This window comes from Neolamprologus brichardi, chromosome 13, assembly GCF_056152115.1.
Source record: "Neolamprologus brichardi isolate AB-2024 chromosome 13, ASM5615211v1, whole genome shotgun sequence".
NCBI classification, from domain to species: Eukaryota; Metazoa; Chordata; class Actinopteri; order Cichliformes; family Cichlidae; genus Neolamprologus; species Neolamprologus brichardi.
Window position 1 is genome coordinate 16,824,862 of NC_142116.1, and position 22,809 is coordinate 16,847,670.

Consider the following 22,809-nt stretch of genomic DNA (forward strand, 5'->3'; position numbering starts at 1 on the left):
AGATGGGGAAAAAGTGTCATGTCCTACTAGTGTGGTTTGATTTTTTGTTTTTCATAGTTGGAAACATCAGACGACCACAAATCAGATGTATTATACATAAATAATTAAATTTATGTCCATGTCTTTTCTAATATACCAGTTACCAAAGGCCTAAAATCGAATATGGTCTCCTATTTATCAGCGCAGTCAGTGAATTGTATGATGTTAATCAAAGAGTTCATAGATTGTTTTAATTTAAAGAAAACGAATCCAAAGAGCTGCTCAATACCGTCATATCCACAGGACATGGTGCTGCTGAAAGGATGTCCAAGTGTTCCTGTGATTGTGATACGTTGCCACAAACGGAAGAAAATGAATTCTAATCCAAAGTAAAACACTATTTTTAGTCTATAGTGTAAAAGTACTTTAACCAGACAGTTGGAGCGCGACCAAAGAGTCCCCCCTCCGAGGCTTCTGCGTCCCCACTTTCTCGTTACACAAAGTTGGCTCACGAACTACCAGGACATTTACTCAAAAACCAAAGCTTTGATGCAGAATAATCATTAAATGCTCATTAGACAGAAACATTTAGTTTATGAATAATGCATTTGCCTGGTGGCAAACCCAGACCACCCTGCATCATGTCATGTAACAGCGGCCAATTTTACAATTTCCCACTGCCCACATTAGACATTTTCCACCAGTTTCTCGTAGCTAGACACAATGTCTCCAGAAACGTGACCAAGACCTCTCCGCTCAATCCCACATAGCGTGCATGTGCTGAAGTGCAGTCTCGAAGTATTACTCGCGCCTTTCGTTTAAAACCATGACACGACAGATTACCACAATGCACACATTATGATTTATATATGATTAATTGCATGCTGGCAAAAGAGCGGGCTGTTCCAGCGTGCTGCTTTGCCCAGTTTGTGGTTTTATTTGTTTTTTTATTTTTATTTATTTTATTTGTTAACACTATAAAATTAACAAATAATCTGTTGAGACCTGATATGAAACATAAGAAAATATGACTTTTGTCCATCAGCGGTGTTCAGGTCAGCTGTACAAGAAGGCATAAATGTGCGTTATTAACCAGCAATCACTGTTCTGTCCAAACAAGCACCCACGTCTTCCCTTTTTCCACGGAAGGGAACTGTAAACCAGACAAAGGAAAATTTACTAATAAAAGACTAATTTGAAGGCGCGTGAGTGAGCGCGTGAGCGAGCGCGCACGCGTTTGCATCAATGCGCCACGCTTCAGTGCGCTCTCTGAAGAGGATAAGTGGGAATGAGAGAGGGGAGAGACGACAGTGCGGAGGAAGATTCAGCCGGATAAGTAACTCGTCAGCAAGAAACGGGAAGGCTTCGTCACCGAGGTCCGCTGCACCTGCTGCAACTTCCTTGGCTCCCAAACGGCTTAAACATCCTCTTCCATGTCCGGCGGGTGAGTTCGCATGCCAACACAGGCATGTGCGTTTTTACTCTTAAATGTCAACATTAAAGAAGAAGAAGAAGAAGAAAAAAACAAAAACCAAATCGGTGATTTTTAGATCGGTACCACATTCTGTCATGATGCTGTGCGGTTCAGCTGTCAATATTTTAAACCATAGCCTACAAACCTAAAAGATTGCGTACTTTTAATTGATTGGAGAGAGGGAAAACAATAGGCACGCAATCTAAGAGCGTTTATGCTGTTTATACATTATGGAAAACATACTGAACTTATCCTGCGCGTTGAGCAGGCAGCTGGACTCCACGGCAGATGTGGAGACAAAAGGACTAACCGAGGGAAAACTGAGACAAAGGACGTTGGTAATCATTTTGCCTCGACACCGGCTGCTCTCACTACGCAGTGGTACCCTCGGTTTTACTAGCAAATGAAAAATAAAATACACTTGGGCTAATTTATTTTCATTACGATTTTGGAATTCTGTGTGTGCTTGGATCAGATCCAAACCGGCTAACTGCACATCGCACAAATCCAACCTTTTTTGTGTTTCATATAAAACACTTTTTTGAGACAAGATATAAATTATAATTACTATTCCAGGCTGATTTTAACAGGAAATATAATGAGATTGCTCTACTCCCCAGGTTATCTTGCCATTCTGTTAAACAACATGAATTTAAACTATTTAGGAGTAATTCTTCACCTTTACTAACAATAACTATTCCATTACAGTTTAACGATGGATCATACTTTCCTGCCTCGGTCCATCTGGACCGGCGACAGTAAATTCCTCCAGCATTCTTCAGATCTCTACACCAGTGTGGTAGTTGCGCGCAGCATCCCTGCAGGCACGTGCTTCGGTCCGTGCGTGCTCCAGAACACTTTCTACGACTCTATCGCTTTCATAGCGCAGAAATCCTGTGACAAGAGAGCGAAATCCTGTGTGTTCAGGGTGCGTATGACAAATTTGTGATAAACTGTCTTGCAGCTATACTTTGTAGCATCTTTACTGAGTTACTATATAACTCAACGGTGACATGATTCCAAAAGTAAAGGGTTTTTCAGATGTATATAGTTTTAATTGTCATACGTTACATCCAAGTTTTTGTGTTATTATGGGATTGTTTTGACCAGCTGTATTTTGAGTGTTATTGTACTGACCAGTAAAAGAAAAAAATGTGTATAAAATCACCTCAGCATTAAAAGATGCAATCTGCCATCAATTAACTATTTAAATAATTTACAAGAAGGCTCTTAGAAAGACAGAATAAAAATCCTCTAAGTCGGGACACTGAGTAAAACATCAGGGGTTGCTATCAACAGGTCGATCCTGAGGCCATGCGTAATTCTGCCCTGATGCTGTCTTGGTTGCGGCTCGTGCAAGCTGCGCGCAACGGCGAGGAGCAGAACACAGAGGCCTTTTTGAAAGGGGGTCAGCTGTACGTGCGGACTACCCGGGACATCCGGCAGGAAGAAGAGCTGCTGATCTGGTACGACCACGAGCTGTCTCATCTGCTGGGCTTCACCGAAATACCAAAAGAGTCAAAAGAAGGTGAGACTGACCTTTAATGCATGTGCACGATTAAATCAAATATTATGTCACTCCAAAATCATGGAAATTATTAAAAACAGTCACATCATATTGTCTTTCGTTTTTCTTTCAGAATTAAAATGTGGGCGATGTAACCAGGTCTTCAAAAACGAGCATCCCTTCCTGGCTCACTGCCGATTCTTTTGTGCTCACGTAAAGACTGACACCTGGAGCCGCGAGCTTTATGAGCACAAGCACGTGGAAATTAAGAGGCAACGCCGAGTGACAGATTTCCACAACATTGCCAGAGATTTGGAACACAAAAGAACTGGAAACAACGACGACGCGGAGACTTCCCCAAAGAAGAGAAAGTATGAGGAAACTCTTTATCCAAAATGGAGAAAAACTGTTCTGTTAGAGAAGACTAATATTTCAAATGATGATAATATTACACCACCGACTAAGAGTTACGACCAGCCAGCAGGAGACAGCCCTTCAGCTGAGGGGAAACGGAAAGCTGACACGTTGAAACTGGATCTTTTGGAACGTAAAAGTGAGGAGCTTGTTCAAGGTGATGAATCCAAGGGGACTTTTACGCACGACAGAGAGCTGGACGCGCGGATGGAGACAGGAGGGGAGGGCTCTAGCATGCATTTAAGCAGCAACAGTGCATTTTCTCTGGTGATATCGAACAGCCAAGGCGAACAGAAAAGCGCATTTTGTAAACCGAGTAAAAGAAGTTCTCCTGTTGACCCCCAGGTTCACCCCAGCAGAGGTTCAACAGCCCCCTCTAGCCGCCTGGAGGAGATGACGAACGCATTTACTTCTAGGACGTCTGTGGGATACAATAATCTGATACCCTCCAACATCCTGAGCAGTGACTTACAGACTGTACCCTCACAGGTAGCATTAAACACTGCTTTCCATTACGCGCCGGAGCACTGGTCTAGAAACATAGGCGCTCAGCTGCAAACCACATCGTCCCTCACGATCCTTCCTCCGACTTTTACCACATTCGGTGTCTCGGTGCAGAACTGGTGCGCCAAGTGCAACCTGTCCTTCCGCATGACCTCTGACCTCGTTTTTCACATGCGCTCTCACCACAAAAAGGAGTTCGCCGCAGAGTCTCAGGTGAGGAGAAGAAGGGAGGAGAAACTTACCTGTCCAATCTGCCACGAATACTTCCGAGAGCGGCACCACCTGTCAAGACACATGACATCCCATAACTGAGACAAGAGAGGGGAAAGAAACTCTTTATTTATTACCTAAATGCTTCTCATATTTAACAAGCTTCGACTCCAACCCAAGGCAAGACTTTAGTGTATATCTTTGAATGTAGGTAGCTGTATAATAACAAAACGGATACACATGCCCATCACAGCTTGTCCACTAGATGACGATAGAGGTGCGTGTAAACTGATCTCAGTGCAGTTTGTCCACTAGTTCAGTATGTTAAGTTATTTTGTGCCTTATGAAACTCAGGAGGGACAGAGAGGTTTCAAGGACAGCTCATGATTGTCACAAATATCTCAAAGCAATCCTCTTATTTAGACCATTTACTTTTTCCTCGATCGAAATTATACAGGAGGTATGGGTTGAGTGTGTATGCACATTCGTTTTAAAATCTAAAATTATATAAAGTGGAAATAAAAGCTTGTGGTGTATTTTGTTCCATCATCATATTGGTTAAAATCAGAGGGTCAGTTTTTCCAGTTCCAACAGGAGGCGACTGAGACCACCATTTGCCCTGTATTGATCTTTCAGTGTGTTTAAATATATATTAGACACGTTTGTTGTTTAGTGTATGCAGCCGTATAACATTCCTGTGGCATTTGAGATCTGTATCCAGCATTTTAGTCTGCTATTTGAACAAATGAGCTGAAAAATACCATATTAAGCAGCTCATTTAAATAGGATGCCCGCTCAAAAAAAAAAAAAAAACAAATAAAAAAAATCAATTATTAGTTTTATAAACTTCTGAGTTATCATTCATCTGCAGACTTGGATGTAATCCAGGTAGACTGCACCACTTTGAACTTGTGATTTTATGTTTATCCACCAATCCTGTGCCGCTTACTTTCCACTAGGGACAGGCTGTGGACAGATGGACATAAATAGTTCTCTGTTGCAGGTAAATGAGCCGAGAAGAAGGCATGAAGTTCATGGAAAAGTCAAGTGTAGACCTTGTCCTGTCAGTCTATAACAAAAGCAGGGATGTAGTTCCCCATACATTGTTTTCTACCTTATTTGATTAAGTCAGTTTAACTTCCCGGGAAAAAGATTTCCTTCTTTTTTTTTTTTACAATCAGAAGAACATCATCCACCTTTTATAACAGGAACTTAAACATGTAGATGACACGAAAACTGCTCAATATCCTCTGACAATTTTATTCCTTTGAATATGTATTGAGTTTTAAACCAGCACTTACATTTAAGGAGCCCAAATACTTGTTTCCCTACTAAAATAATCCTTGATAAAAGGTCCCAAAATGTATTTCAATCTGGTAAAAAATGGAGGTTTTAGAGTTTCTAAAGGAAAATAATATTTCACAATAAAAAGAAACCTAGTCTATATGATTAAATGGGCAATTAAGAGACACAGTATCACTCTATTGAAGCCATGTTCTAATAAACAGCACTATTGCTTCTCTGAACTCAGTAACCACGTGAGGAAAGAGCTATTTCAGCCCAAACACAGAAAATCCTCTGTTGTCTAATAATGGCTGTATTGGTCTCCTTTAATTGAACAGTCATCATATGGAAAAACAAATATTGTTCTTGGTCCCCTGCTCGCCTCGTTTCATTTAGGCTTTTAGGCATTTTGCGCTCTGAATGTGAGCCTAGACTACTGTGGTTTTCTTGGTTGGAATTGACCATTGTAAGTACTCTCCTGTGACCATGATTGCGGTTGACATGGGGTTCACTTTCTAATAGCAGACTGTAGGTCCAGACCGTAAATGGGATCAGTTAAGAAATTTGGTGGGGAGGAACAAAAAAAATAAAAAATTGAATTTGTTCATTACATTAAAGCCAGCCTACTTTAAAGCTTCTATTAATGTAAACATGATTTATATAAGCCCTAATTACAGTCATCATCCTAATTTAAAAGGTGGTTAGGCGCTGTAAATCGTAACATGGTTTTGCAGTTACTGAACATTTCCACTTGTGTGGAGAAAACTGAATCACGCTTTTGTACGTCAGGCATCTCTCCCTCCCCTCCTGTGTCACACGCCGCCGTCTTCAAACGTGGATTTAAAGATCATCTTTTTGTGTTTCTTGTCATCTCGTTTTTTCAAATTTCAGTAAAACAGAGCTACACTTTGTATATTCAAGTTTCATCGTACCACTGACCTCCACCTTTTTTATTGGCTAAAAGGAAATGTTCAGCTGCTTCTACAGGGTGCTCTAAAAAGAGCAGACGCAAACATAAAATGCATGTGAGTAAAAATATTCACAATCTTTTATAAAAGACGCATCGCTGTCTATTGTATCTGTTGGTACAGATTTTAATGAGTCTGTCATATTTGGGAATATCTTGTTTTAGTTTAACATTAAAGGATCTTCTCCTGCTGATCATTGTAAAAAAAAAAAGCCACATGAACTTGTTCTGATTCATTGCTTTAAGACAATAAAACCTTCCCAAAATGGGTGAATACTCTTGGATGGAAAAGGGAAAAGCTTACAATGGAAAAAGCCATGCTGGAAGGAGGGATGGCACACTTATTATAGCTCCAGTTACATGCAGCACAAGGGTTTGGACTCGCGTCCTCTTTCCCCAAAATTTCTCTGCCTCTGAGACAAAATTGCTGTCCAGTCGCAGAAAACTTCAAAGCCACTTGTGGTTGAGAGCAGATGTGGAAGCTGCCAACTTTTGAGACTCAAGGCAATGTAGCCACAGAGTAATGAGTTAATAATTAAATGGTTCCCTCTGTCATTTCAGTGTCAGTTTGACACACTGTTTTGGCACCACATGGGTCAGCTTCCTCCTCCGGCGAATAAAAGCGACAAGCAGTTGAACTGAAGTGGTTGAGATCATCTATCTGTGGCCATCTGTTTAAAAAGAACAAAAATAAATCTGAAGAAAAGAAAACCATTTACTTGGAAGCACTCTGCTTCTGAACATGGAAAGAAGAGAGGAAGTGCAGCGGGTTTTGAATTTCAAGTGTCTGACGTCCTAATATGCGCTCGCCTGCTTCCTCCATCAACCATTAACCCGCGGCGGCCGCATCAGTCACATTATTTGAAGAACAACAGACGCATGAGCCTTTGGTGAGGTGTAATAATGGGTTCAAGGGGGCTCTCGGGGAATGTTGGCTATCTTTGAGTGGAACCTTCCTGCTTTTGTGCTCGGCTATTTTGAAACAGCGGTGCCCTTTTAGGATTGTTTTGACAGAAAAGTTCACCCTGACAAATCAAGCATTACGCACGATAATGTCCAACAATAACAAACTGTGTGAAACAATAATGTTCCAGCAAGAGCATTTGGATTAAATTATGTCTTTATTCTAACTTATAGAATGCTACCTTTTCATAATTTAAACAATACACATGTACAATCTCATCTAATCATACATATAATCTAACCATGAGAAATTATCTTTTTTTTTTTAACCAAGTTTCACATTTAAAATAGAAAAATATTTCTGGTTTCATTATAACATTCTTGAAGTGTTATGAGGGGGCGGGTGGGTGTAAATGAATTCCAGATGATCTCCACAGTTCATTGGATACTTCCTTTTTAAGATATAAACAGCAATAAAGTACAATATCTTGCAACGTTGCATATATGTACAATGTGGCGTGATTAGTTGTAAAGTAGGAACAGCTATACAGAGTATGTAAAAATGCATACATTTTTCATCATCTCCACTGTTTGTATGTTTTCGCATAAGCTGCCTGATGACACAGTAACAGTCTCTTACTTAAAGTCTTTGCATCCAAAGAAAACGTGAACACAAACTCACTGTGAGCTGTTTGAAAAATAAGTACATTCTGCCATTAAAAACAACAAAAAAAAATCCCTTAAATATTTCTGTCCATGAAACATCAATATTATTTCAAACAGAATGAAAACTACTGGGCTTTTTATGTATTTCTTTTCTGTTACACACGTGGAGCATCGACTTTACATGTGTGACTCTGTTCCTCTTGCGAGCGCAGATGCCAGACAATGTGTCTCTTCAACTCTGCTGCCCCGGGACGAGAGATGGAAGTAATTTCACTATAGCCTATGTTCCTCGAGGAATAATGACAGCCAAAGTGACTCGGTTTTTCAATATCAGGAAACCGCTTAACAGAGGTATGGTTGTGTCCATGTTAGTCCAGTTTTTCTGTTTCTCTTCAATCTGTTTCCAGCTCTTTTTTATCTGCAGGAGCAGGACTGGACAGTCATGTTAGGATAAACCTTGAGCACTGGGTTCCTGGATTCATCCTGGTAGAGCACAGCCAGGGGACTCATATTTTCTGGTACGCAGCAGGGCTCAGGAATCCCAGGGATAATTCCAACAGCCCGGACTATGCTCTGAATGGTGGCATGGTTAGTTGGCTTCACCACCTGGAAAAGTTTGAGTGAAGGGGAAACATGAAAATGAGAAAATAAATATGAGAGATTAGAAAGTGCACATTAAGGTTATCAGTGTAGCTCACGTGAACTAAAAGAACCTACATAACACGGCTTGGATGATTATGCTCCTACCTTGGGCATGGGAAAGCCACATGTGCCAGCACAATAGTAAGCATCAAAGGCTTTGGGTGCTATGACCCACTCATTCCAGCCAATATCTGTGAAATCCACTCTGAGGTTCCTCCTCGAACAGCCTTTGTGCTGGGTGTTACTCCACTGCCGCCTCCTGGCTTTGCGCATTGTTTGTTCATCAAACCTCAGAACAGGTGACTGTGTATTTGTGCTTCCCTTGTGCTTCTTTCCATCTTTTCCCTCATTTCTCCTCTCATGCATTTGCCCATCACTGACAGTCAGTTTGTGGCTATCTTTGAGATTTTCCACAGTTGAATCATTGGTTTTGATGCCCTGTGATGTTCTTTCTCCATCTTTCAAAACCTGAGATTCATGCGCTTTTCTAACTTGCTCCACATCTTTTTCCTCCTCGCTCTTCCTCTTCTTTTCCTTCCTTCCTGGTTTAGTCTTGTGTTTGAGTGTCAGGTACCATGTGCTTTTCCAAAGGTCATCTTTCCTGTATGAATCAGGTCTGTAGTCAACCTCGGGCAGCTCATTGTTCTGGATGGGGTCAGAGAGCAAATTTGCTTCCCTTCTCACGCGTCCTTTCACCTCTGGTGAGGAGTTAGGTCTGTGCAGGAGCTGAGAGGAATATGAGGGCTCTCCTCCCTCGTTAAACGGGTCATATCTCTGTAGGCTTGCAGCCACACTATTGGGCTCGTCTAAGGCTTGGTCATTTGCATACAGTAACAGGTAGGGCATACTGCCAGCAGAGAGGATCTCCTCTGGTTTCGTCCTGAACTGTTGCCTTAACTCCAGTTCAATTGACACCAACAGATGACCCCTGTCCCGCGCCTCCTTAATGACCTGGGTCACATCTTTCATCTGCCACACCCCTCTCCTGTGGGGGTGGAAGGTCACATTGCCTAGAAATGACCCCATTGACCCAGATCTGACCTCTGACCCAGAGGAGAAGGAATAAAGGAGCAAGCTGATAGACAGAGAAGGGTGCACGGCTGAGGAGCGGCAGGTTGGGCTCTTGAAGCGTTTACAGAACCAGGGATTTTGATGCGAGTGTCTGTTCAGCAGGAAGTGGAATGTGGCAGAGAGGATGACCTCTGAGTCCTGGAGGGTTGTAAGGTTTAGTCGGTACATCATCCTGTGGTCAGCAGAACCTGCAAAAATAATCAATCAGCCAGTCAGTGTGAGGCAGGCAGGTGAAAAGCACTCTGCAAACTTTTGTTTTATTCCATTTCACTGTCTTAAAATCCAGAAATGCTTTTTGCAGATTTACTCAGAAACAGTTTTGCAGTTTTATTTTTTTTAATCACTCTTAAGCTTTTGAGTGCTGTTTTTTGGAGTGGATAATTTAGCCTAAATTAGTCTGACTTTCTGGATGTTTGACTTTTGGGACGATACATATACTGTGATTAGAAAATAGAAACATCTGCCAGCACAGGCAATGGCAACAGGATCTGAACCTTATTTGAACTCAGGCATTTGAGCTTTAAGTGATATTCTAGATAAAGTTTGATTGACTCAGATGGAAACAAACATTAATGAATTCCCACATGAAAAGGAAAGGCATTTGGAAAATGGTTAACATATTACAGCGAAAGCACGTATCTGTGGTAAAATCTAAAAGAAATGTGGGACAATTAAACACCTCTCTTTAAACTGTTGTGTTACATGACTGAGCTCAGTGTCTGGTGCACAACTTCATTGCTTGGTAGGATTTCAGAAGGTGCCCTTAAGAGGAACCAGACTCCGCGGATCTGGCTGGCAGAGGTGGAGGGGTGGAGGGGGCGGCGGCGAACAGAGAGCTACATATTCATGATGAACATTTACTTCAACAGCAGAGTTATTGTTCATTGTGTAAGAGTTCAGCGGAAGTATAGACTGACTCAAAAGATATACATTACCCTGGAATCGCCTGCATATGGAAATGCTTACCTCAGTTTCTCTTAAAGCTTCCCCTTAAGCTTAATACAGCCTGCAGTGTCTACCCAGACACCAAGACATAATCAACTGTTTTAACAGATATTACACTGTTGCAAAAAACCCCCCAAAAAACTCCTACATCTCTGCTTGGGTTACACCAAGCTTTTGCAGTAAAAATACACTGGTGTTATGATATGTTATCTGAGAACTATGTAGGATGTACGTGCCTGTGAATTGTGTTTATAAAAACAGCAGACAGAGAGGGACGACTGTGCTTTAATTCTCTCGACTCCAGGACGTTACTCTTGTCCTGTATTAACCGCAGAGGCCGACTGTCCCTTAGGTTTCACTGTGATATATTTTACCGGACACTGCTCGCAGGGAATCACGTGCATTCTTGCGCGTCTGTCTGGGGTAATTGATCAGACTGTGCGCACAAGGGGCACAGCTGCTACCACAAACACAGCGTGCCCGCAGTGTCCCAAAATCATTTAAATGCATTCTCAGACTGTTCCAAAACAATCGCACCTATTTAAAGCATCTGGACGAGACACGCAACCCCAGAGTGTTTGCACTTCTAATGGTGAGGATCAGACACTTCTCCCAACACATTTGTATGTTTGCATTGGATTAAAGTTCCAAGAATAACCCACACCTTTATTTTATTTTATTTTTAAATTTTTGATTCCGTTATTAAATACAAATTAAAGCTTTTGGAGCTCTTCTGATTAAGGCTATAGATTGAACGCTGTTATTTTTACACACCTTGGCTAGCTCTGAAACTCCTAACGGTGTTTCCCTCTTTCAGGCGGTTTTCCTTGTTGTATTTCTCGTACAACCTGTACATGTGCTGAGAGACCACTTCCTCCCCCAGGTCATCCGAGAACTGATTCGACGAGGGCTGGAGGAAATTGCCATCTGTCCTAAACGATGCTGCGCCCAGGAAACAGTTAAACATCACCAGGAACAGGTGCGAGGAACTCGTGCCGAGAGTTGCCATTTCAGTGTTGAAATGAAGACAAAATAATAATAAAAAAAAAGTCCAAGAGGCAAACTGCGCAGTCCAAAACTATCCAAAGTCGCGCCAAAGCTATCCAGACTAGAAAAGCAGTGCGCAAATGCTGCACCTCTCCTCTCACTTTCACCAGCGCGTCTCTTCTCTGTCAGCTGTGCAGGACCTGGATGCTGAATGTTTTAGTCCGTGGCAACAGTTAGAGCTGCTACTTTTACACTTGAGTCTCTGTGAGCGCCAGAGGCTTGAGGGGGTTATACCGGAGCGGTGAGAGGCGCTGACGTATACTCATGTGAGCCAACGAGTACTCGGCAGAGCGCGGAGCCAGAAGTGGAGGTCATGATGTTCACCCCCCCCCCCCCTCCCCCACGCGCGCGCAGGCACGCACACACACACACACTCTCTCAGAGGCTGATGGTGTTGTTGTTGATGGTGTTGTTCCACTAATGCTCTTTTGCATTAGTGGAACACAAACACAGATCAAGTTTCAGGACAAAACTTGAACTCAGTTGTTTAGCAAACTCAACAAACTGTGTTTTTTCTATTTGTGGGCAAAGTAATTCCACCTCACAATTTCCAGCTCACCACATTATTTCCAGTAACTGCTTTTGACACGCTCTCAGTCACACATAATTAGCATAGAAATACCTACAATAATAGTCTGACCAACCACCCAAGGGCTATTGTTAGGACAGTGATCCACATTTTATGCTGTGTGCTGTTTTTCTCCGTGTGCGAGAGAGAGAGTTGGTAGTGAAAGGCTGTGAGATGAGACTCTTTTGAAGGACTTACTGTGATTTTATTCATGGCAAACAGAACATGGCCTCTGCTGGGGTTGGTGGATCTAAACTCAGCAAAGTCCTCTCTCTGCTGTGTATGTATTTTTTTTTATTTTGTGTGTGTGCATGTGTGCATACAAGCTATTTCCAGTGTGTGTCTCCACTGTCTGGAGTTCTGTACCAACAATGCTTGTTTTGTGGAAGTGGTGGTCTCCAGCAGAGAGGCTGTAACTAGCTGGGCCTCTCGGGTTATTCTCCACACACACAAAAACACACACACGCACACAAGCGTGCACAATAACACGTAGAGAGAGCTACTTAGTACCTTTCTGGCCCCCAAGGGCCCCACAGGATACTCTTTTTCAATATGTTACACCGAAGCAATAGGTCCTAAAGTTGGACCCTTCTCATGATTTTCTTAAAGTGTGTGTGTGTGTGTGTGTTCATACATATTAGTGTGATAGCAGAGCAGCATTCTGTTGGATGTGGCGTGCTTTAGACTTTTGTCATAGCACGCAGATACATGCTCTTCATACCACGTTGAGTTAAAAAACAAAACATGATAAATGGCTGTGGTCATTTATCTGATTGCAAGCAAACTCATTTTAAAGTGTCATCTTTAAAAAAAAAAAAAAAAAAAAAAAAAAGAACTGTGAGAAATCCAGTGAGGATTTAAAAGAGACGTTTTATGAATGACCACTCTATAAATCAAAACTCATGGCTACGCAAACAAACTGAACAATATGCTATTGCTTCTTTGGAAGTTATATCATTAGAAAAAACTTGCCTAACTGCAAACTGTCTTTCCCTGTTATTAACAAGCCATTAAACACTTCTTTCATTATGACAAAATGGGAGTGTCTTGTTGCTATAATTTAAACCACCACATGGTTATAAACAAAGAGATCTTTTGCATTTAAGACAAAATGAGTGGCTTGAGACAAAATACAGTTATTCCTACTGAAACACCTTAACATCTTGAAAATAACAGAGAGAGAGACGGAAAGTGACATGTGGAAAAAGGGCGTTAGGTTCAAAATAAATGATCCTATGGAGAAAAAAAACAGCCCAATCCAAGTTTAAGTGTGAGGAAGACAACATGAAATGGCTGTGAACTCTAACGCTGAATATGTAGGGCAGTGTGAGATTAATGTTGGGCATTACATTAATGCTGCTCTCTCCATCATGACTATGAGGACAACAGCTTCGCTATGTGAGAAAACCCCCACAGAGAAACCACCATAATTCAAAACTAACTGTTCAACCCCACATATGCGAGTAGTCAGACTCACACTGAGATCAGAATTCACACATTCACACATTTTGATTTTAATAAATATAACCAGCTTACATGCATAACAGCCTTTATCAGGATAAGTGTGCTGCAGTGATATGCAGTGAAGTGACCTTAAAACCAGAAGTAGCGTTAAAAACACAAGTAAAACTGCAGAAACCATGACACACAGCATGCATCACTGCACTGCCATGGCAGAGTGAAGACATCCCTGCATCTCCTATTATTGATCATTTAATTGTATTTTATCAGAGGGATTCCAAACTCCAAGACATGCAAACATTATTAGAAATTGCCAAATACTTTATGTATAATCTGGATTTTTGTAAAAACGTTTGTAAAAAAAATCGTAGATGCACTGATTCAAAGCTACTAGACTAGACTAGTTTTATAAGCCAGGTCTGGAGCGAAAGTTGTTACTGTCTACTGATCTCTGCAGCAGCACTGAACTGTGAAGCCCCGCTCAGGCTGTGTTACAGGGCCACGGTGTGTTATAGTTTGTTCAACATGGAGGTCCACTCGTAGGGCCGTCCAAACCAAACAGAACTTGTGCTCTACTCTCTGTGGGGGAATGGAAGAGTGTGAGGAATTAACATGCTTGTGTGTGTCTGAGTCTGTGTGTGGTGCAAGGACTGATGGTGTATCTGGAAGTGCTCCTAGTTTAGCACCTTTGCATGTTGGGTGAGAGTTTCTGGTTCCAGAGAATAACACTGGGGGTCTAATGGATGTTTGTGCATCAGCATGGGGAATTTGTTAGGGATCAACTATATGCTAGTCATCCTCTAGTACTGATGTTTTGGTTTCTCAAAAACCCACAAAGTGATGTTTATATATTTTCGATGGGCGGGTTAAATGTCATGTCTTACACTAAAATTAATAAAGAATGGTTTGTTTATGGCTAATATTTGTGTGTTGCATGTTTTTAGGCTTGACATGGTATTGATATCCCCCATCCGAATGTTTTAAAGAAAACATTTCAGAAATATATTCAACAATTTTGTTTAAACCATTCAGTATCTCAGTTTTTTTTCTTTTAAATTTCATGCCTGTGTTATTATATTTTCAGGTTGTATGTTAGTCCATATCTCCTATTCTAATGAACACAACATCCCATGAACCTCTGGTGAATTTCTTCACACTTGGACCAAATGTTCTCTTTGACTTGAGGATGAACTGATCATAATTCATTCTTTTGTTATATCTTGACATTAATTCATTAATGATTCAGTCTAAAGGGATGAAATGACAAGTTACTACAGCCACAAACTTCAATAAAGGAAACAAACTAGTCTTATTTTTTTTTTCTTTAATTCAATCTGTTTTGACAATATAGTGTATGTCCTTCACTGACATTCTCAGTCACCTGAGGAGTTGCTCTGCTGTTGTGCCTTATACATTGCACTACTACAGAAGCCATTGACATTAAATCATCAAATGTGAAATGTCCACCATGCTAACTTTGTTATCCATCCATCCATCTGTGACCAAAAAAGACCCATTGGAGCACAAAGTGATCACAACTCACTTACTGCCATGGACTGCCACCAAAACACACTAAACTGTAACAAAACTGTAAACTGTAACAAATAACAGCAAAGCAAAATAACAAAGTGCTTCGATGGAAGGGCAGCACAACAACCCAGCTAAAACGCACTAAGGAGAGTTTGCTCAGTCACAGTGAATACCTTGACAAAAAAACAAAAGAAGAAAAACCAAAAAAGAACCAAAAAAAAAAATCCTCTGATGTTTAGGCTTGATAAAAGAGTCCAAAATATCCTGGACGAGCCCCCATTTATGTTTCAAGCCAGCTCAAAAGCCACAATGTAAAGTGGAGACAAACACCAGACTTTGTAAAAACATTGGTTCTATTTTAAGTTACTTAATGATCTCATCTAAAAATGACAGCCAAGAGAGCGTGGCAAGATCTGGCGAGAAGAGGCGCCTCCCCTCCAAGCTGATCTTTGGCCTTTATCCACCTCTCATCAGGTGTAGACAATCAGCAATTAAGCCCAAACTCTCAAACTGCCCCTGCGAGGAATGTCATCTACTTTGCTTAGTACATGTAAATGAGAGTGAGAGTCAGCATGAGTGTGTAATGTATGTGTGTGACTATGGAGACTGTAGTTATGCTACAGGGTATACCTCTGTGACCCATTCACATGGTTAATAAAACATTCATAGAAGCAGAGGAATGTTATGGTTTGTGCATGTGTGTCTGTGTGTGTCTGTGTGAATGTATGTGTAGGCAATCGTTTGTATGTCCTTGTGTCTGTGATGTTGGGCCTCCTGCAGTGACCCCACGGAGTGCACCATTCTGTCCACAAACAAAGAGCCGGCTGTTTCCCCCCGACTTCAACTGCGGACTGCCCCAGCACTGCTGACCGTTTACCGCCGAGCTAACCAAATATTTCCCTTTCTGCTCTGAATTTGTCTCAATAAATAGATTTGCGCTTTGGGGTTTTCTTTCTCCTCTGGCTCTTTGCTTTTGATACAAGACTCTTGAACTCACAGGTGGCCACATACATACAGAGACCAAAGTGGGACATCTTGTTTAAAAAGTGGAGGACAGGACTTCACTTCTCATAATTTCACCTCTTTTGAGATATTGACAGTGTGTGGGGAAAAGGAACCTAAAGTACACCAGACCTCTGTGGGAATATTGCTTCATGTTTAATTGACATGTTTCAGATTCACTTAGGTTCACTTCTGTCTTCACAGCCTGTGGCTTAGAAAGACGTATTGTGCTTAAGATCTCACTGACTGACTATTTTCTCAGAACCTGACTCTGACCACTTGACAGGAGGGCTGATCGGTGATTAAGGAAAATAAATGGAAATGTGTGTGGTGTGTTTTAAACACTTGCAGGATTAATGTTCTTTCCCAGGTCTGACATGCAGCCGTTGTTCTGTCTTTTTCCACCTCTGAATGGCCACATTATTCACTGTTAGAAACATCTATGCCTACAGTGTATCTCAACTAATATCTAATAGCTTAGACATAATAATGATAATAATGTTGTTAGTGTGTGTTTGTATGCAAATATCAATTACCCAGTCACCAGTAATTGTCTCCATTCTTCTTTTTCTCCGAGGCTGTCATTGTGTATTCATTCACACAGTCTAAACTCCAGTTATTTTCCACATAGTGCAAAGCAAACAGCTCTGCATTCAGACACCAAGAGTGCAAAATATTCTAGAAAGAGTGTGATTTAAGCTGCGACTGGTGGTGTTGTGTTTACTCTGACGCCCATGATATTCATTACAGGCTGCGCTGTGTGCTGCTACTTCCTGAACACGTCCCATAGGTCCATGACCTTGACCTATACAGGCTGCCTTGAAACCCCATTGGGCTGTAGCCAGGATGGAGGAAATTGCACTGTGAGATTGATTAGCTAAATCCTTTAACTATTCGGATTTCACAATGGGGCCTGAGTGACTGCACCTTTGGTAGGTGACTGCATCAAACAAAGAAGGGAATGTCCGGCAGACCCCACTGTGTTTTTGTTGCTTTATTCCAAAGTTCAAGTGATATTTAGGGTTAATTCAGTGTGTGTAAGTTGTAGCATACTTCTTAATGTTACAGCGATCTTAAACTTATGTGTAAAGCAAATCAAAAAGCACTTAGTTTTTTATGTAGTTCTTAGATTGTATTTTAAGTTCCTTCAGTCATGATCTATAAGTGTAAAAAAGAAAAAGTTAAGTACCTCTGGTTTATCCTGATTTTTATCAAGATAAAAAAAGGACCTTCCATCATAAAGACTGTTCAAATGTTTAGTGTTGATCTGAATCCAATGTAAGTCAGTAGAAGCAAGACAGAACACGTCTGTGTAAAGGACAAGGAGGCAGGTGGTGATAAAGGTGAAGGGGCAAGGAGTAGGTGTAGTGAAGGTGGATAAATTTAAATATTTGGGGTCAACAGGGTAGAGGGTGGGCAGCAGCAAGAAGGTTTACAAGAGAATATTGAGACCTGCTATTATGTATGATTTGGAGACAGTGGCACTAACAGGAAGACAGGAGGCCAAGCTGGAGGTGGAAGCTCATGGAAGTGACCTGGTAGGACAGGAATTGAAATGAGCTTATCTGTCTTAATTGCCCCTTGGGGATAAATAACGTTTTTTTGACTTTTGACTTTGACTTTGATCAGAGGGACACCTCAGGGTGAGATGGTTCGGACATACAGAGCAGAGAGATAATGAACAAGGGATGCTGAAGCTGCCAGGCAGGAAGAAAAGAGGAAGACCACTGAGTATTATGGAGGTAGTGAAGGAGGACATGCAGAGGGATAGTGTGACAGAAGAGGATGCAAAAGACAGGATGACATGGAGGCACCATTGTGGTGAGCCCTGTCGTAAGGATCCTGTGGCTCTTTCATGCTTTGATGGTCTCCAACTGAGCAGTTATGAGAAAGTTTGGATCATTTCTGTCAAAACACTAAATGAAGGAATATCTCTTGGGAGAGTCTTCCATCTCCCCACAGACTTCAACAATCAATCTCAAGTTGCATGGATGCTATTCTGGTAGCACATAGTGGTCAAAAACCCCACTAAGACACTTTATTTTGGAAAGTACATTTAATTTTTCTCCAATATACAATATATATGCTTTCCTTAACCTCTGATACAAGAAGAACGTATTTCTTCAGTACGATGAGATGGAGCTGTACATGGAATGTGATATTTCTTGTAAATCTCAGCAGGACATTATAATGAATGCATGTATCGTTTTTGTACAATTGCTCTTGGGATGCCTTCTGCACGGAGTTCCTAAAAAGCATGTTTTCCTAAAGCTCCATCCCACTAAAGGAAGCAGATACACAATATATGCTGGAAATACGATGGCATGGCCTTTCTGTAGCTTGATGGATCTGTCAGATTGATCCATGCTCTAATTTGCTTCTGTCTCCATCATTTAGCTAGACAACGTGTGACACGTTCCAATAAAATTCTTGTCGAGCAATTACTGCGGTATCTATTTTCCATTAGAGGGGTTTAGGCCTCCTGTTGTGCTTCAGACTCTTACTGCACATGACCGTTGCTCTGGTGATGTCAGGTCGGTGGGTTTAAAAAGTGAAAAAGCTCCTAGTGGCAAGTGACTGACTGGAGAAAGCGAATAGAGTTGAGATTTTAAAGAAATATGTTTTTCTATTTCTAAGTCATGTTGAATCAGTTTGAGATTTCATGATTCTGGCATTCGCTGACATGAGACCAAACATTTCATCCACTGGGATCTTTTGTCTCCAGTGGTGCTACAGGTTGAGAGGCCAACAGACTAAACATACGGTGTGAGAGAGCAAGTCTCATGCACGCTGACACTCTCTGAAAGCCTGCTGTAAAGTCAAGGCCAGATCAGTGGTGGCCAGTCTCAAAGAAGAGAGAAGGCCTTTTGTTGTACTTTGAGATTTTAAACAACCTTCAAGTTTCACCACATTATTGCTTACATTCAAGCATCAGATTACAGGGAAACATTTTAATTGAAACATATACCAGCACAGTGTGTAAGATGTTTTAGGAAGAGTGCTGCACAGATGCTGTTAAATAAACCAAATATCCCTTTTGCAAAGCGCTGTGTGACATGACGCTTTTACTGTCCTGTTTAAAGCCTAAAAGTCACTTTCCTGATTCCTTTCTTCAGAATATTATTATTGTGAAATCCTCCAGCATGAGTTATTCAAACATCATATCATAAAATCATCCAAAGGAAACAGGATATCTATGTATTATTCAGCTATTAGCAAATTATTAATAATACTTCCCTTTCACTTCTTTTCCTTCCATACTCTCTGTATATTTGTATTTTATGTTTTTTTTGCTCCAATTTTCTGTGTTTTTCTCTGTTTATACACAGCTTTTTAAAGAAAAAAAAATATTACATCCCACTTACAAAAACGAACCCCATAGTAATTGCCCCCATTTAGACTTTACTGTGTGTCTCTGTGTGAGTTTTGTTTTGATGTGTGTGTGTGTGTTCATATACAACATAAATCTTAGTGATAGATTGTTTCTGGATGAAGCTCAAATGTGGCTTCTGAACAGGAAATGCTAAAACGGTGGTGGTAACTGATATGTCTGCTACTTATGTGATTGCTTCTGAGCGGTAGAGAGCCAAAGATGAAATGCTTCACGTTGTTTTGAATGAAACACTGGCAGCTTCAGTTCCAGATGTTTAAAAACTGCATGATTAAAATTTGACATTTCATGTCACCTCACTTTTATGGTTTGGTGCAGCCTACATCTCTTCATGATTGATGGTACACATCCATCTTATCTTAGACTTAAATATTATTATATAAATATTATTTATGAATGGCTTCGGATGTGGTGGACATAAGCTGTTAACAGCGAGTCTGCCTGTAAACTGAAACCTCAGTCTTGGTTCAGTCTTTCTGATTCACACGGCATTTTTCTGAAATGAATAGACTTCCCCTACTGACACGGTGGGAGCAGCAGGGAAGCGGTGTCAGATGTTACACTGCATGTGTGTATTCTGATTGTGTGTGTGTACTCGTGTGTGTGTGTGTGTGTTTATGTGTATTTATATTGCACTCGTTACTGCTTTCAATCCCTTGGCAATAGACCATGAGGTCTTCACATTATGTCTCTTGTTTAACCTCTCATTTCATCACAGACTGGCTCCACAACCCCGCCATTCAGACTGAAAGGATCCAAACCATGGGATTTTAAAGGAAAAGCTCCCATCAGGCCTCACGAGCCTCAGACTCTATTATGAAGCCTTAATAAAACTCATATACAGTCATGTGAAAAATAAAGATTTCACAGGACTCTCTGAAGTCATGGGGAAAAAACTAAGTGCACCCTTCCTGCTTCCATAGGAATAAGGAGGGTAGGTAGCATCCAAGTGCTGATAATAATATGAATTTGCAGACGTTTTTGTCAGTTTGTTGATCTGAAGCATTCAGGTGTGTGTTAACACAATGTCAAGGTAGTCAGACACCAGCAAATATCTCAAAGAAGCAGTTGTTGCTGCCCATCAGTCTCAGACTGATTATAAGGTTGCACTTATATCATATAAACAATATGATATAAGTGCAGCATTTCACACTGAGAAAGATTATTCACAAGCAGAAAACATTCACAGCAGTTGCCATTGTGTCCTGGAAAATTCACCCCAAGACCATCAGCCTGTGCAATGATCAGAGAAACTGCAGAAAACGAAGAGCTACATCTCAGACAGGTCTCGGATGGCATGCTAAATATTAATATTCATGACAGCACAATTAGAAAAGACTGAATATGTGTGGCTTATTTGGAAGGGTTGCTAGGTGGATGCTTCTTCTCTATATAAAAAAAATTATACATTTGCAAAATTGCACCTGAAAAAAACGACAAGACTTCTGGAACAATGTCGTTTGAAGACAACATGTCTGGCCATAATGCACATGACCATGTGCACATGGCCATGTGCATTATCAGCAAAAACACCCCATACCAACCATCAGCATAGGGGTACAGCAGTGATGGGCTTTTTTTCCAGCCACAGGACCATTAATTTGACCATGAACTCCTCAGTATGTCAAAGTATTCTAGATTTATTTGTGAGGCCACTTGTCCCACAGCTAAAGCTCGCTCTAAACTAGGCCATGCGACAGGACAATGATCTCAAGCACAGCAGCAAATCTGCAACAGAATGACTAAAAAGAGTAAAGTTTGCCCCAATCAAAACCCAGACCTTACTCTGATTGAAATGCTGGGGTGGGCTCTTAATGCAACACTTAATTTACATAGTGTTGCATAGAGCTTTCCTTTGTTAACACGACTGTAGATGCCCACTCCTCCTCCTATACTCCCCTCTACCTTCTTGTACCTCAGACATGAGGCAAAGACAGATGAGAGATTTTAACCGGAGATGTCTGATGTCATGGTTGGCAGCAAATAAACTTCAAGCAGGAACAACATTCTGTCAGTACAGTGATCCTAATGGAATGGGAAATAAGCTAATTTTTCTGGAAGTGGAAACACTGTGGATCTGTATGTTTTACCTTCTGAATGCATTGCGTATAAATGCATGGCCTCACTATTCGCAAGAGTTTTGTCCTGGAAAACTCATAAAATATCAATTAAATCATAGTTAAGTGGCCATGTGTAAGTGTCAGCAGTAGCTATGATCTCACCAGCACATCGATTTTACAAGCATAATAGAGGTATGGGGCCAGATTTGGGAGATAAAGCTGTAAGTAGAGTGCAGATTGGTTCATGACAGTGTCAGCGGTGAGACATGTGGCACACACCAGAGTACGTCTCCTAACACCCAGACGTCTGCTGTACCACATAGAGCCGATTGTTCTCCAGCCATGGGCTCTTCCATTCAGCGCTTCTCCAGTCCATCCCAGGCCCAGAGAGGACTCCCCTATCCTGGGGTGACTAATGCTGAATGACAGGCAGACAGTGATCAAAGCTGCTCCTGGAAGCCCTCCTGTCACAGTTCAGAGGGGGCAGAGAGGAGACGATAAGTGAAGAGACAGGAGCAGTATGCCCGATCTGGAGATGGGCCAAGAATCAAGGATCAGACAGCATGGTTGGACTTTATTAGCTTCATCAGAGACAATACACTCTCCACAGTGGACCTCCACCATGGCCAGATTATCTCATCTCTTTTTATAGCTCAGTGGCTTGGAGCCACACCACACTGGAGTCCTGTAGCCATGAGGTGAAGAGATGCATAGCTAATAGATGTAGAGTCTGGTCTTTGCACTTTTGTCTGCTATCATCTTCTTACATTGTTAGTAATACAGAAAATCACACCAGGGGGAGAGTCAAAATAAGATTTCAGTTTCATTCATTGTTCTTTATACATTGTAAAGTGTATAAAACAGCAAGGTCTTCAGGGGAGAAGCAAATAACTATGTACTCCTGCATTTGTGCCAATATATGTCTATGCACTGCAGTCCCCAAAACACCCCACTGCATGTATTTTAATGTTAAAATGAACCCCTGAGCAATGGATGAAGTAGACTCTGTCTTCCATCTCCCTTAAAAATGTTTATATTTTTATTATAAAGTACATGTCATGGTATATCCTGGGTCCTTTCATCCATGGTACCCGTTCTGACTGGAGCCAACAAAAACACTTTGCTTGGCTCTGACCTGCTCTGTACTGTTTCCCTGTTAGTACACTTGGTGAAAAGCTGGGGTA

General features: G+C 41.2%; 2 protein-coding genes across 2 annotated transcripts; one reads left to right on the top strand and one right to left on the bottom strand.

The window, feature by feature from the left end:
- Positions 1–1,296: 1,296 nt before the first annotated feature.
- znf488 (zinc finger protein 488) lies at positions 1,297–4,955 on the top strand. The gene is made up of 4 exons (XM_006808007.3): positions 1,297–1,423; positions 2,162–2,381; positions 2,753–2,981; positions 3,094–4,955. The coding sequence occupies exons 1-4, from the start codon at positions 1,413–1,415 to the stop codon at positions 4,188–4,190; spliced, it is 1,557 nt and encodes a 518-aa protein (XP_006808070.2). The 5' UTR covers positions 1,297–1,412; the 3' UTR covers positions 4,191–4,955.
- Positions 4,956–7,455: 2,500 nt separating this feature from the next.
- On the bottom strand, positions 7,456–11,874 carry gdf10a (growth differentiation factor 10a). Its single transcript, XM_006807982.3, has 3 exons — positions 11,341–11,874; positions 8,656–9,809; positions 7,456–8,514 (listed from the first exon to the last, which is right to left on the bottom strand). The coding sequence occupies exons 1-3, from the start codon at positions 11,573–11,575 to the stop codon at positions 8,323–8,325; spliced, it is 1,581 nt and encodes a 526-aa protein (XP_006808045.2). The 5' UTR covers positions 11,576–11,874; the 3' UTR covers positions 7,456–8,322.
- Between the last annotated feature and the right edge of the window lie 10,935 nt (positions 11,875–22,809).

Bases quoted from the DNA above. Each gene is read 5' to 3' on its own strand.
- znf488 (XM_006808007.3), top strand. The intron at 2,382-2,752 runs GTGCGTATGACA...TGCTATCAACAG, and splicing joins CGAAATCCTGTGTGTTCAGG to GTCGATCCTGAGGCCATGCG. The intron at 2,982-3,093 runs GTGAGACTGACC...TTTTTCTTTCAG, and splicing joins ACCAAAAGAGTCAAAAGAAG to AATTAAAATGTGGGCGATGT.
- gdf10a (XM_006807982.3), bottom strand. From the start codon at position 11,575: ATGGCAACTCTCGGCACGAGTTCCTCGCACCTGTTCCTGGTGATGTTT. The intron at 9,810-11,340 runs GTGTGTAAAAAT...TTATTTTTGCAG, and splicing joins GAGTTTCAGAGCTAGCCAAG to GTTCTGCTGACCACAGGATG. The intron at 8,515-8,655 runs GTAGGAGCATAA...AAACTTTTCCAG, and splicing joins GTGGCTTTCCCATGCCCAAG to GTGGTGAAGCCAACTAACCA.